Below are 16,461 nucleotides of genomic sequence, written 5' to 3'. Positions count from 1 at the left end.
GGCGCGGTACGCCAGCGTCATGAGCGCCTCCCGAGCGAGATGGGTGTTCAACTTAATTCGCCCCGACAGGTTGCCCGACAGTGGGCAACCCGTCGAGGCCTTATTTCGCGCCCCTTCGACCTCCCGGAGCCACCCATCAGTCAATCCGGCTAGATCGGTGGTCGTACTCCGGGAGATCACTCCCAGATTGCGGTCGATATATCGCCGCTGGTCCGGCGTGAATAGGGTCGGGGGAATCCTGATGCGCTGCCGAGGCCGCGCATCATTCGTCCCCGTTCCCTCTCCCTCCGACTCCGAGCTCCGGATAACATTGGCTCGGAGTCGGCGGGCCCTAAATCGCTCCAGGGGAACCCCGTGGAGCCGGTCTTCCGCGGCCGCCCGGACAACGGGGAGGGGGACCTGAAGGGTCCACTCCCGTCTAAACGGGGTCGGCCACGGGCGCGCCTGCTTCTGACGTGAGTCGGAAGGTCGGATCCGTCCCCCGGAACATCCGGGATCCGGACACGGCCCTCCGACTCATCCAAATCGATGACCGGCTCCAAGGGGTTCCCGGCCACCGCTTCCTCCTCCTCGTCGTCGCGCCGATCAACATCCATGGGCTCAGCATCGAGCTGAGAGAGCCCCTGCCGCCTCCTGCGAGGCGGGTCGGCGAGGTCCTCCCCGCTCGAGCCTCCCCCACGGACGCGGATCGGCGTTCTACCTTCACCGCTCTGCGATGGCGCTGGATGTGCCATCTTTTCGAAAAATCGGGTCTTCGTTGACCCGATCGTGTTATCGTCCCGCTGGTCAGAGACCGCCTTACAGCTGTCGCCGACCAGCAGGATCGTGTCCCCCTCGACGGCAAGGGCGGAGGCCTCGTCCACCGGGGACGGCTCTACTCTGCTCTCCCCGTCAAGGGAGGCACTCCTACCGTCGCTTGAGGAGGAGGAAAACTCATCCACAGACTCGACACTGACGAGACTCCACGAATCGGAGCTCGTGAATTCGCAGTAAGGCGTCAGCGCCCTGTCCAGCCTGCGATACCATAGGAAGCGCTGATAGGCTTCGGACCTCGAGTCTATCCAGTGAACTGGATCAGACTTTCGGCCCAACCGCCTAGCGCGAGGACGTTCACGAACATTAATTACCACACTAGCCCGATAGCCGGCGGAGCTTGTGGTCACTCCGCGCGGCCGCCCGTCGGAAGATAACGACAAGGGGGCACCCGGGACACTCCCTTGCCGGCCCTGGGGTATCCGACCCCCCCTGCGCGGTAACGTATCCCTATCGTGTTCCATTAAAAATCATAAATGGGGTATTGTTTTACGAGGGGAACCCCACCCTCGCCCCGAGGGATACTACAGGCCGGTGTCCGGGGACCACCGGCCCAAGGCGACTCTATTGGACAGCACACACATCGCACGCGCCGACCAGGGAAAACAGAAAACAAAATCTAAGGGCACGCGGTTAAGCGCACACTCGGGATGACCCATGGTCGACGCGCACCAGACAATGGACTGCGGCGGGCAGACGGGACCCCCGATCCCGGCAGGCACCCACAGCGATCCCCTGACCAGAGGCCTCGGCAAGAGCTAACACCCCCCACGACGATGCCCCCGCGCTAACGGGGAACATCCCCGAGAGGTAGTGCCAGTCGCACCGGTGTACGGGCTGATCCTAGGCCCGAGGGCCCGGCGCCGATGCACCCGGGCTAGCCGGAGACATCGACAACCAGCGGGTCAACGCGCGGGATTTAACCATCAACCAGAGGACCGCTCCAGGATTTCGCAAGGAGAAGGCGACCCGACCCGCCGCCGCGAAGAACACCGTACATTGAACAAAGTACACACCACCATGGCGTCTGAGGCGCGAAAACACGACACTCAGACGCCGTCTCCTTGATTTTTTATAGAGGTTGACTCCTCGCGACCCGGGCGGTGAAGCCAAGGTCCCCGGTCCATCCCGCACGTAATTTCAGGGCGTGATGGATTACGGTGTGTCAGCTCGGGCGCTGAGATCCCTGAATCTACGGCCTACGAGAGACCGCAGACCCCTAGCGAGCTCGGGAAACCGCAGGAACGCCAATTCCTGTATCTGGAGTCGTTGCAGAGCCTCGGGAGGCCCCGAAACGACTCCAGACCCCTACGGGAACATTCCAAAAGCCTATCTTTTTACCATTTTCTTTTTTTTCTTATTCCTCCTCTTTTTTCTATGTTTCTCATTTTCAATATTTCTTTCTTTTTCCCCCTCTCCCCCACCGTCCACCACCCTACTAAAAATCCCCTTTTTCTTTTTCCACCCCTCTACCCTCCTCTATCCACCCTTCCATTCTTTTCTTTTTTGTACCATTCTCTTAACTCATCCTTAATCTCATCCCATACCCATAATTTCTTCTTAAACCATATTTTCATATATCCTACTCTTACTTTCCTACCTTCCCTCCTTATCCTTTCCGCTTCCTTCCTTATCCACTACTCTATCCTTCTCTCTTTTTCTGTCAGATTATTTACTATCCACTCTTTTCTTTCCATCAGCTTAGCTTTTCCTTTCATCACTTTAATTTTCTCCCCTACACTCGCTAATCTTATACTATTTCCCTTCCCCTCTTATCCTTCTTCCCTATACTCCTCATCCCTTCCACTCTCGCTGTCTCCTCCATTATCTTTTCTTTCTCTTTTCTTAACCCGTCTATCCCTTTCTCTTTTGATTTCACTCCATTTATGATTATATTTCTCTTCCTCTTTTCCTTTTCCTCTTTTCCCCCTCTAACTCTATTCTCTTCATTCTTTCTTCTAATTCCTTCATCTCTCCCTTTCTTCTTCTCTCTATCGGCTTTACTTTTTCCTCCTTCTACCTTTCCTCACCCCCTTCCTCTTTCTCCTCCTTCCCCCTACGTTTCTCGATCTCTTCCACTCTTTTCTCTAAACTGTCTAATCTTTTCCTCATATCTTCCATCCACTTCCTCATCTCTGATTTCCCCTCCTTCACTTCTCTTAATTCCGCTTTAATTTCCTTAAAACCTCCCTCATCTCCCTTAATATCTTACTCAACCCTTCTTCTTCTTGCTTTTCCAGCTGCTTTTTCGGCTGCTTTTCTACCTGTTTTTCAGGCGATCTTAATACCTTTATACTTTTCTTAAAAATATCTGTCTGTAATGCATCTATCTTTTTCCTTTTCTCTCTTAAACGCATCTATCAGCGACAGACTATATACTCTATCCCTCATCAAACCTTCTGCTTTGCCCGGTCTTCCCACCTTCTCCTCCCCTTTTCACTCCTCTACTTCCCTTTCTCTCTCCTTCCCTACCTTCTTTCGTTCCTTCATCTTGTCTTTCTTCTAACCTGCCAACTTTCCCTATTCAAGAGTTCATTTACTTGCAGTCGGGTTAAAATTTTTTTTTTAATATTTATTTATTTATTTATTTGTTTATTTATTTATTTATTATATTTATGTAAATGAAAAAAAAAATTTTTAATTATGTAATCTATTTTTTGCAGTTCTAAAAAGTATTTACTAGAAAATATAACTTTTTTTTATATTTAAGATAATAATATTTTTAGCTTATTTGTAAAATCATTATATAAATGTAGCAAATGTAAAAATACAAAATTATATATTAAGATAATATATTAGTTACTCAAAAGTTACTCTAATTCAAAATTTCCTGCAACTGCACTTATTCTCTCCTGCTATGCTTCTCACTTCTACCGCCCGATGTCGCTACCCTCTCTCTTTTCCGTTTCCTCTCTACTCTTTATACCTGCTCTCCCGTCTAACCTCCAAATCCCGTCCCAATCCTACTATTCCTCCTGTCTCACAGTTTTGACTATATAGCATGTGTTGTTTTTATGTGAGAGGCATAAAGGTTAGACTCGTGTTTGCGTGCTCGGCGATTTTTTGCTGTTAAAAATAATGGAGCAGAGAGTTTGTATTAATTTTTGTGTAATAAATGGTATTAAGTGTTCAAAAACTCTTGAAATGTTGACAGTGGCGTACGGTGAGACAACTTTGAGCAAAAAAAATGTTTATAAATGGTATAAGTTATTCCAAGAGGGCCGAGAAAATGTTAACGATGAACCTCGCTCTGGACGCCCCAGCACGTCAAAAACCGACGAAAATGTTCAGGAAGTGAAAGAAATTGTGTTGAAAAATCGTCGAATCACGATTAGAGAAATAGCTAATGATCTTAACATATCGTTTGGCTCATGCCAATCAATTTTAACGGATGTTTTGTGTATGACACGCGTGTCAGCGAAATTCGTTCCAAAACTGCTTAATTTTGATCAGAAGCAGCGTCGCATGAACATCGCCCAAGACATGTTGAACGACGTCAATGATGATCCTGATCTGCTCAAAAGGATTATAACTGGTGACGAAACATGGGTATATGGTTATGACGTCGAAACGAAAGCCCAATCATCCCAGTGGAAGAGTCCAGGAGAGCCAAGACCGAAAAAGGCACGCCAAGTTCGTTCGAATGTGAAGGTTTTGCTCACAGTTTTCTTTGATTACCATGGCGTTGTGCATCAAGAATTCCTACCACAAGGTCGTACAGTAAACAAGGAGTATTACCTTGAGGTTATGCGGCGTTTACGTGAATCAATAAGAAAAAAACGTCCGGAAGTGTGGAAAGAAAATTCATGGATTCTGCACCATGATAATGCACCTGCGCACACGTCGTTACTAGTGAGTACTTTTTTGGCCAAAAACAACCCTGCCGCAAATTTACTTTAGAACACTATAGAAATGTCTATAGTTCTGAATGTGTTTTTTGAAACAGGTATTGCATATACGGAATGGAGTTCTCCTTATACAACTTTTATAATTTTTAATAAGGTAATACGTATGTTCATTACCTTATTCAAAATTATAAAAGTCATATAAGGAGAATTGTGTGCATTCAATACGATCTGTCATTGGGCGGCTAAGTAGTAATTTAATATGATTGGTTGGATCTAAAGGTAAGAACCAATTACATTCAACTGCTACTTAACTGCTTTAATGAGCGGTAGTATTGAATGCATTCAATTAAGGGGGGAAATCCAATTAGAACGAGGAAAAATAAGCTATTTTCAAGAATTTTTTTGTAGGAAAAAGAATTTTTCTATATTTTTCGAACTTAAACATTTATTTATATATGATTTGGACTGTCCATACGTATTTTTTTTTCCAAAAATATTTAAAAATGGCGGACATATGAAGCATCCCATTTGGCAGGTCCGCGTGCGAGTTGCTCAGCTGCTGGACAAATGGCGTCCGTGATATTGATCCTATAACAAGCAGCGAAAAAATTCTTATTATTTATACCCATAATTCGTAATTGAACCTAAAAAAAATGAAAAAAGTCAAAAATTTTGAATATGAAACGTTTATGAAAATAAATTTCCATTTTTTGACGTTTTCTCTGCACAATTTTTGCAATAAATAAGTCATTTTTTATTATAATTTTCACAAACATTTAGGTTCACCGACATTGTACTGATGTCACGAAGTTGTGTGCGAAAGTTCAGCGCGATCGGTTGAATAGTTTTTAAATGAGAGTTCCAGCAGTGCAGAAAAATACAGTTTTGAGAAAAACGTGTTTAAAGTTTTGACAAGTAAAAGATACAAGATATCTATAATTTACCTCTTAGTCAGCAATCCCGGCGCCATAGAACAATCCTTCTGCTTCCTCGAAGAACTCGTTCTGCTCCAATAACTGCTCTCTTCGGGCCTTTCGAGCTTCTTTAGAGTTGAAAGAGTTGCGCCGCTCCTGTCGAGATACCCGGCGCCCGTCGACGTTCTCAGCATAGTTCTTGGTCTGGCTCCCAATAATTATTTGTAACTCCATCATAATTTGTAGAATGGAAGAATATCCTTCATTGAAGACTCCAGCAGCGATGTAGGATGCAATTTCAACTATTTTCAGCCCAGAATTAAGATGTTTTGGAGCTAAACGCCAAATCGTAGAATTGAAACTTTCGTTTGAATTCTGCGTATGACTGCCCAAGCATCTCTGAAGTAATTCTTCCTTAGATAAATCTTCATAAATTGGAAGAATATGTTTTGCGACTGTTGGATCGAGTGGAGGAGGGTACTCGAAAGAATCCCAATTTGCTCCAATAGCTTTTTCTTTCTGCCACTTACACCAGCTGTCTTCGCCGGGCGGGCAGTATTCGTGCTGTGGCTTCTCATCCGTAGAGATCAAATGGTAATAAGTGGCTATAATACTTTTTTTCATTCCCTCAATACTATTCGCATTCCTTCTAATTGCCAGACCGTAGTACGTTGTGAGCTTTTTAATTAAAGCATCCGTTAGTTTGCCTTTACCACCGAGTTTTTGTGTTTTTTTTATATTTCGGAGCCGAGTGCCCATTCTTTTCGCTACGTGGCCAATGCATTCGCTTTTTGCAACTTGAAATTCATCACCGTAAGGATTCTTATCTAGAATGGCCTTGAAAGTTTTGGAGTCTCCGTCTCCAATATAATTACCATATTTAACGCCATACTTTTCCTCTGATCTTAAAAAGATTTCTGTAATCGCATCGACCTCCATTTTTCCGGCTGAGCCCTCGTGATTTTTTGTACACTCTTCCTCGTGATTTATATACCACTCTTCGTATTCTGGAGTGTTCACCTTCTTTTTCCAAAATGTGCATGCATGGCAATAGCTACTTTTGATAACTAAATCGATGACTTTGCCCGAATAGTAGCCTATGACCGTTACAACTCCGTACAGCGATTTGAATCCACGTTTTTTCCACGAGCCATCTCCAGAGACTTTCAAATCTAAAATAGACCTGTCATGTTCTTCATTGAATTTTTTTTCTTCTTCGATAGCTTTCTTGCAGAGATTTTCAAAAACAGATTTTGTACAGGAGTGAATATACGTGATAATATCATTATACGTGCTCTCATTCATTCCTTTACAAATGTCCATGAGGTTGCAGAATAAATTAATACCCTCTCTGCCAACACCTAAGAGTCGCATAACAAACACCATCCGACGATTCACTTCGTATCCAGTGTTGATTAGTGGTCCTGAATTGATGTTTCTCTGACCACAGCGACAAAGTAAAACTATCTTGAAACCGAGGCCTCGATTCCCAGCTTCTTCAAACTTTACATTCTGTTTACAAATACGACAAACAAGGAGCTCTGTCAAGGCTGTAAAAACGATGAATATTTCAATCAAACGATAGCCATGCAATGGATTCCAGTGAATATCTTCAGCACTAGCATTGGAGAGTTTTCTTGCACTCGTACTTTCACATCCTTCTTCATCTGCACTCTTTTTATTTGAAAACTGATTACCATGGAACTTTCTTTTGCGTGGTTTCGATTGTTTTGGTTCGGCGTGTTCGGATAGGACATTTCGAATTTGCACTGTCGTTTTGTACAGGCCGAACTTCGGAGCTAAACTGAGAACCGGTTCTGCTCGATGCCAGCGCCAACGGACCCAACGGTTTCGACTAAACGTAACAACAGAAATAAAAGCCGTCTACCAGGGGTGCGTTCCAAATCCTACAGTAAAACTCTAGTTACATCTCTATACGTTTTGGATCGCAGCCCTGAAAGGTAAAATCCCCGCTCCGGGTGAATATACCTGCTGCGTGCTATTAGAGCTTCGATGCTGCTCAAGAGATTTGTTGCGCTCGGAGGCCATAACTTCCGAATGGCTGCGAATTTCGATTTAAAACGTTGGGAACATATTCTTACAATGTTAAATAAACATTTTATGCAAAAAAAAATTCGATTTTTTGAAAGTTCTAATTGGATTTCCCCCCTTAAATATGTATGAGACATACATGAAATATATACGTCCCTTTTTTATCTATTACACACATCTATTCGGGTAGAACACAAAAGTCATAATGATTTAAAAGTCGCTGATAAGAAATGACTCAAAAATGATTTAAAAATGAAAAAGAAATTATACACTATATTATAGACAAAATCATTCTTTATAGCTTCCAAAATACTTATATTGTTTTAATATATCGTTAAAATAATGTAAACAATAGAAAATCTAATATAAATTAAAATTAAAATATGTGACTTTATTGTGATCAATGGATGAGATAATGCCCATATTGAGATTGAAATGGATTTAATAAGTGAGTGCTGGCGCCGCCGCTAAGCGGCCACACCGCGGGGATCTTCTCGTGTATCGAATGCGGCGACTGGCGTTATACAGGATGTCCGGGAACTAGGGAACCTACCGCTTTGAGAATATAGAGGAGATAAAAAGGGACAAAAAAGTCTTATACCATTTTGCGATATTCGCGAGTCTTATACCATTTTGCGATATTTATTGATTTATAAAATAAAACGTCTAAGCCAATGTGCGGTAACGCCGCGCCATTGCGCCTAGCTCCTAGGCAACGGCGCGCGGCGGTAAAGGTGACGCGTTATTATCTGAATTGGCACGACGCGACGGTCTGAATTCGTCTCACCGCGTGTACATACACTGCAAAAATCAAAAGTGTTATTTTAGCTGAAGCTTTTCCTTACACATTTGATAAATAACACATTTGATTTTTGCAGTGTATGTACACGCGATGCGGCAAATTCAGACCGTCGTGCCGTGCAAATTCAAACAACGATGCGTCACCTGTCCCACCCCACGCCGTTGCCTACGAGCTAGGCGCGATGGCGCGACGTCACCGCACATTGATTTAGACGTTTTATTTTATAAATCAATAATTATAGCGAATATCGCAAAATGGTATAAGACTTTTTTGTGCCTTTTCATCTTCTTTATATTCTCGAAACGTTAGGTTTCCTAGTTCCCGGACACCCTTTTTTTTTTTTTTGGTAACGGAGAAGAAATGCGTTACCGCATACCCCAGGCCCCGGGGGAGACCTGATGGTTATGTGGGGCTCTTCCCCGCCGACGACGTGTCGGCGGGGACATACCCACTAAAACCTCTCCGGGTGTCCTGCCCTGGTCCATGACTGGGGGGCTCCGGTAACGCGTGCAGCATACTTTCGGAGCCCCCCAGAGTTTCGGAGCCCCCCAGACTTCCGGAGCCCCCCAGAAGTTCCCGGACACCCTGTATATAGACGCTACGGCGGTTAATTCCTTAACTCGTACTTTAGTGAAGCTTTGTAGATGCTGCATGTTATAACCTAGAGACGAATATTTGCTCTCTTTGTTTTCAAACATGACGTGTGTGGAACACTGTTCCACATAAAATTTTATATTTTTACATGCAACTAACAATTTGTATTGTTATTTAGTCTTGTACATTAAACGTTGTAAATTAAATGTTTATTTCAAATTTTATCTTTTTTAATCCTTTTTAACGAAAAGGATATAATAAATACTTTTTTTGTAAACTTAAACATTTACTACGTTTACGTTAATGTATTCTGTTTTAATAAATCTATCTGGGTTCCGATCTTATTTTTTCAATCGGTCTTAATACCGTATTTTCGGTGCAGAAATCCCAATCGATTCGGATTACTTCTTTTTAAATCGATTTTAATGGCACTTTATTATGATTCCGTGTTCTATCTGGACATTAGACATATCTATTAGGCTCGTCTATTAGACATCTTGTAGACACGTCTATTAGATCTGTATATTAGAGGTCTAAAAGATAAAACTTTTACGTCTATTTAGATCCGTCTATAGACTTACCTTAGATAGTCGAAATATTGTTTCACAGGAAGAAATATATTAAAAATGTTAAATATATTAAAAATCTCCGCAGACACGCAATTTCGGCAGCGGACCACATGTTATTGACTTATCAAGACAATAAATATCTATCAGTATTAAATAATATTTAAATTAAACATTAATAGATATTAAGTAAATATTAAATAAATGTAAAATAAATATGCAATTAATGTTAAATTAATATTTATGAAATTATTGTTTCAAATAAAAATTAATATAAAATAAATATTAAATTAATATTAAATAAACATTAAATTAATGTTTTTGAAATTATTGTTTTGAATAAAAAAATTAATGTAAAGTATATATTAAATTAATGTTGAATAAATGTTAAATTAGTCACAAAATAAACAGCTAAAACAGGCTAGTGAGAGTCAGTGCGGGTTTAAGAGCGCAAAACACAATCAATGTTCAAACAATTATTTATTCATAATGAATCAAAGTAACGAACGTTTCGGCTCTCTTTGGAGCCCTCTTCAGCGAAATTACAAGTAAAAAATTATTTTAATCGTCATCTTCAGCGTAATTACAAGTGGAAGTTATTCTAGTCGTCATCAGTCGGTTACCGGGGATTGACTGATGACGACTAGAATAACCGTTGATGACTCATTTAATCCTCGGTAACTGATTGATGACGACTAAAATAACTTCCACTTGTAATTACGCTGAAGATGACGATTAAAATAATTTTTTACTTGTAATTTCGCTGAAGAGGGCTTCAAAGAGAGCCGAAACGTTCGTTACTTTTGATTCATTATGAATAAATAATTGTTTGAACACTGATTGTGTTTTGCGCTCTTAAACCCGCGATGACTCTCACTAGCCTGTTTTAGCTGTTTATTTTGTCTTAAATCTTGAGAGTCTTCTAATACTTTGTTAAATTAATGTTTTTAAAATTATTGTTCCAATAAAAAATTAATGTAAAATAAATATTAAATTAATTTAAAAAAAATGTTAAATTAATGTTTCTTTGAATCATTATTGCAAATAAATTATATATTAATGTAATATTAATCATAAATAAATGTTAAATAAACGTTAAATAAACATTTTCCCAAATCATTATTTTAAATGAGTATTTAATCAAACATAAATGTTAAATAAACGTTAAATAGATATTAAATTAATATTTTCTTTAAATCATTATTTTAAATATTTAATTAATGTTAAATAATTATTTAATAATTTTTTAATAAATATTATTGTCATAATGAATTGTACAATGAATAATTAATATTAAATAAATATTAAAAAAGCATTTAAAAAATATTGTTTCCTGAATGGGATATACTTTGATAATCACAAAACTCAAATTTAATAAATAATCTTATATTTTATAACATTCTCTCTATTTTCAATCATATTTTTTAAGAATTTTATCCTTCATTACTTTTAATTTATATGATCCTGCATGTAGAATTTTTTAAGATATTTTGCTGTATCTTATTTTACATTAAATAAATAAAATTTTTTTCTTATCTATTATTTTAATTGTTCACAATTAATGTGAGCTAATAAAATTTAAACAATTAATCATATTACACTAATTGACTCGAAGTTCTCGAGTCTCCTGTTGAAGTTATAATATTAATATAGGTATAATACTTGAGTTCGTTAATTTTATAGTTTAACAGATCCAATGGAATATTTGGTCTGATCCGTCTAGCTTAATGTATGCAATGTTCTCATTGGAGGATTCATAGGAAATATTACGAAAACAGCCGATTCATAAATAACTATTACCTTAAGCATTACTTCGCGAAGACGATCTTATATCAAATAAGCACAACTTGAGTAAGAACTTCTTTGCCAAGCTCGCCTTAAGTCATGACTATAAAAGGTACTACTATTGAGGGGGGGGGGGGGGGTTCCGATAGCGCACATTCCGATAGCCCACCAACCAATCATCTTGACTTATCTAACCCAACCTACGGAAAATCTCTAGGCATCTGCCATTGTGAGTGGTTTGTGTGCTACCGGGATGTGCGCTATCGGAACCCGCTGACTATTGAGACAATCTTATTTGAATAATAGCGTTTTTCACTGGGAAAACTAGTGCACACTAAGTGTGCACTCGCCGCTGGCAATTGGATATTTTGGTTCGCGCAATGACGGTGCCAACGCCTAATTACCTGCAGCCAATGCACAATCAGTGCGCACTAGTTTTTCCAGTGAAAAGCGCTATAAGACGATTTTTGCCAAGACGGTCTTAAGTGCTGACTTGAGACTCGAACCTCCGTGCCGCCAGCTGTCGGATTAACAGATATAACAATTTTGAAGGAGGCATTTGTTTGCTAGTCGTTTGGTAGTGTTTGCATGTTTTTTTGTTTTGTTTGCATATTAATTAGTTTAAACAAAAAATTAAAATTTGGACAAGTAAAAAGCCGTTTTAGCGTTTACCTTGTGATTTCCTGAATAATTCAGTGTCGAATTGTTTGCTAGTCGTTTGCTAGTTCCGAATATATAAGTATTATTCTAATTATATCGATAAATGTAATAATTCTTTTATTAATAAATGGGATTCTATAATAACTTTAGCCCTAGTAACTTTCTAGGTGACTCGATGCGCATGCGCTAGTTTTATCCCCAGTAAAATTTGTGGGTGGCATAAAATCGAAATTGAAATTTGAACAAATTTAGACAAGTAAATAGCCGTTTTAGTCTTTATCTCGTGATTTCCTGAATAATTCACTGTCGAATCGTTTGCTAGTTGTTTGCTAGTTCCGAATGTATAAGTATTATTCTAATTATATTAATAAATAATGTAATAATTTATTTATTAATAAATGGCATTTCTATAGTAACTTTAGCCCTAGTAACTTTCTAGGTGATCGAGTCACCTAGAAAGTTACTAGGGCTAAAGTTACTATAAAATCTCATTTATTAATAAATAAATTATTACATTATTTATTAATATAATTAGAATAATACTTATACATTCGGAACTAGCAAACAATTCGACAGTGAATTATTCAGGAAATCATGAGATAAAGGCTAAAACGGCTATTTACTTGTCTAAATTTGTTCAAATTTCAATTTCGATTTTATGCCACCCACAAATTTTACTGGGGATAAAATTATTTATCAATATAATTAGAATAATACATATATATTCAGAACAATCAAACGACTAGCAAACGATTCGACACTGAATTATTCAGAAAATCACAAGGTAAAGGCTAAAACGGCTTTTTACTTGTCCAAATTTATCCAAATTTTAATTTTAATTTTTTGTTTAAACTAATTAATATGCAAACGAAACAAAAAAACATGCAAACACTAGCAAACGACTAGCAAACGTATGATACCTTCAAAATTGTTATAGCTGTTAGTCCGACAGCTAGCGGCGCGGAGGTGAGACTATGAATATCGGCCTATAAATATGAGCCCATGATAATCGTAAAGCCTTGTGTACACGATGCTAAAAATCAGTCCGAGTTCTCGATCCGAGAAAAAGTTACTAAAACTCGAATCGTGGACATAAGCAACTCGATGAAAATCTCGAATAGAAATCTCAAACAGAAAAATGCATCTCGTCCCATTTTTTCGTACTAGTTACTAGATTCAATTCATAGTAGTCAACTATTTCCTTATAAATAGTTGATGAATGTTGGTTAATGTGACATTGGACATCAAAAATTGTAATTTTTATAGCCTTTATCACAATAAAGTATAAAAAGATATAAAGTTTAATAGCTAAATCGAGCTAACCTCACAAACTCGACTATAGCGCTATATAGAGGCATCAAAGTACAACTATTTCTATTCGAGAACTTGGATCGAGAACCAATTTCTAGCATCGTGTATACAAAGCTTAACGCTACTGCTAGGGAAATCGCGTTACTATGTTGACAGTACTAGAGGACAAATTAAGCGCTAACTTCGAATAGTGTTTTACAATTAAATAATAAATGCTTAAATACTTACAACGCGGAATAACTAACAAACTAATTAATAAACTAATACAAAACTAAATACAAAACCCAATGACATTTATTTTCTGATATCATTTTTTGTTAGTAATCCTTTTAATGTTAAAGTAATTTTTATACAATAAAAAATTTATTTAAAGTTCTATAAATAAGTAAAGTATAAAACGACTTTTCACTTGTTTATTAAATTTTAAATAAAACGATTTAGAGTTCACCACGTGAAGATAGCTGTACTGCGAGTTCCACTCACTCTCCCTAATCATAAAATGTTTTCTTTTTTAAAGCAAATCTTGCATATTCAATTCAAATTTATTATCAAAATTCGGTATAAGAAATTGCGATTTTAAGATTGATCTGGTGAAACCATCTCTACTGTTCACATACCACGCTGTATAATTTTTACTTCGATTTTATGTCAATTTGATTATTTCTTGCTAAGATGTGATTCACTATTATGCACGAATCAACGATACCTTTTTATACAATTTGCTCATAATTTTATGTTAATTTACAGGCTGGCAAAGCGGCATCAACAGTTGACAGGCTTACCGATGTTACTAAATATACCGGCTCCCATAAGCAACGTTTTGACGAGACAGGAAAAGGTAAAGGCATAGCAGGTCGCAAGGATATACCAGATACATCCGGATATGTTCAAGGTTACCAAAATAAAGATACATATAAGGGCCAGTAGTATTTATTTGTATGCTCTGATAACAAATAAAGTGTTGTTAAGATCATGTCTGAATACAATATACATTCGAATCGACGCTACTCGCTGACGGTCTGAATTTCTTTATCATATTGTTAGCGGTCTGACTGATAACTTGAATATTAGTTTTGCAAAATTTGTCATCTATAAGGCTCCTGAGTAGTCGGCCGAGAACTCGCCGTTGATAATAGCGATGTAGTATCGCAAAAAAAGTTAGAACTAATAGGTGTGATATGTGACAATGAAATTTTCTCTTCCATGTCATTTCGTTCTTACGTCAGTTTATTATAAAAATGTGACTTGTTTCGTATTTATTAAATTTGTAAAAATGGACCGCAAGTAAAATTATTTTTGAATTTTATATGTAAAAGCATATTTTTCATTTTTTTCAATAGCTGTCCGTTTATTTTTCTGTCTAAATAGACTTCTCTTTACGCGTTTTTTTACGACTTTTTACTGACTATCAGGGAGCAAAAGAAAAGTGGAGACCCATTTTTACAAGTGTATTAAAATAATTAAGTATTTTGTTTTATCTAAATTCTTTTTATTTACCATATAATGACAACGTGGCAAAAAATTTCAGTTTAACCGTGTATTTTCTTGTCAGAATAGACTTCACTTTAGTTGTTTTTTACGACCATTTACTGACTGTTAAGGGAGAAAAGAATAGTTGAGACCCATTTTTAATAAGTGTTTTAAAGTAATCTCATTATGTTGTTTTATCCAAATCTTATTTATTTACAAATGGCACGCAAAATTTTTTATGTGTAATTTCTTGTTTATGACATCACGATTTCAATACAACCGTGGCGACTACTCAAGGGCCTTAAGATAATAATGTCGTAATTAAGGATTTTTGACAAAATATTAATGATATATTTGCGGCAATCTTTAGGAAAATCTTGTTTCTAATATTTATATTGTATTTTTAGACCGATAAAAGATCTGAAAAATTTTTTTTTTCAAAGTTATTTTATTGTTCAACTTATTTTATTTATATTGTGTAATATGATTTAGTTAGTTTTACATATCGCTACTATTTTTTGTTTGATGATTGGTTGTAACTTGGAGCACATTCTATTTAACGCTTGCAACACTCACGAGCATTATTTGTTGTTTTTTAATTTTCAATAAGCAACACAGATGAAATAATTCCAAGAGTTATGTAGAACGCGCTCTTGATGAGATGAAAATAATATAACTTTGTAGCTTTTTTACATCTTTATTTATTTTATTAACGAGGTCTTTTTGGGAGTAGCAGTTATATAGTATAATTAGGTTTATCTACGGCACAGTATCTTTGCAACTACATTGTAGCAACATTACAATCTTGCATATCGCAGCAAGAAAAATTATTAAAATATAAAAGTTTATTTTTAATAATATAGTATCAATATTTTTAACACATTGTATTAAGTAAAAATAAACTGTTAAGCTTTTATGTATAAATAATTGTGTACGCGTGCGCATTTTCTGATTCATTAAGTTCATAAGTAATTTTATATAAAGTTTATATTGCTTGTATTTAAGAGGGTGCTAAAGTAATCCTGTTTTACAAATCAAACGTGAAATTTGTGAGGGCACTATTTTCCTAATTGCATTTACAGATTAAAAAATTCTCATCTATAATTAAAGTATAAGCACAAATGTAACTCACATCGGTCAATTTTATGCCGAGAACAAAAAAAATTATGAAATTTTTATTTGTTTTAGCTATTCTTAACTTAATATGTCTACGCGTGTCAATATTTTCTTCATACAAAAATTTTCCAATCTGTTTGCACACAACGAAAATAATCTGAGATATAAATTACATGGTAAAACAACGTTGTGTTCTTAGATTTTTACTTGGATATGTAATATAAAAGATTAGTGTGCTTACAAAATTGTGCAACTACGTACTACATGAGTTGAAAAGTCCCGGGATTTTTATTAAAAACAAGCGTTTTTTGGACAAAGTTATATTTATTCCTCAACATAGTTGCTTTCGAGTGCGATACACTTAGTATAGCGATTTTCCAACGTTTCGATGACCTTTCTGTAGTACGAAACGTCCAAGCCTTCGAAATTCTCGCCTCGGTTTCCGCAATGACTTCCTCATTCGATGTGAATCTTTTTCTCTGGAGTCACCGCTTGAGGTTTAGGAACAGATAATAGTCGCTGGGGACCAA

General features: G+C 37.7%; 1 protein-coding gene across 6 annotated transcripts in view; it reads left to right on the top strand.

Moving 5' to 3' along the window:
- Positions 1-15,739, top strand: part of LOC105203181 (tubulin polymerization-promoting protein homolog) — a 62,128-nt gene extending 46,389 nt beyond the window's left edge. For all 6 annotated transcript variants that reach the window (XM_026140457.2, XM_039459156.1, XM_026140461.2 and 3 more), the window contains one exon: positions 14,093-15,739. In XM_026140457.2, coding sequence (XP_025996242.1) covers positions 14,093-14,272 — 180 coding nt within the window. In that variant the 3' untranslated portion in view covers positions 14,273-15,739. The remainder of the gene's footprint in view (positions 1-14,092) is intronic.
- Positions 15,740-16,461: the final 722 nt, after the last annotated feature.

Source organism: Solenopsis invicta, chromosome 16 (genome assembly GCF_016802725.1).
Source record: "Solenopsis invicta isolate M01_SB chromosome 16, UNIL_Sinv_3.0, whole genome shotgun sequence".
In the NCBI taxonomy this organism is placed as follows: Eukaryota; Metazoa; Arthropoda; class Insecta; order Hymenoptera; family Formicidae; genus Solenopsis; species Solenopsis invicta.
This window is presented reverse-complemented; position numbering and strand designations above follow the sequence as displayed.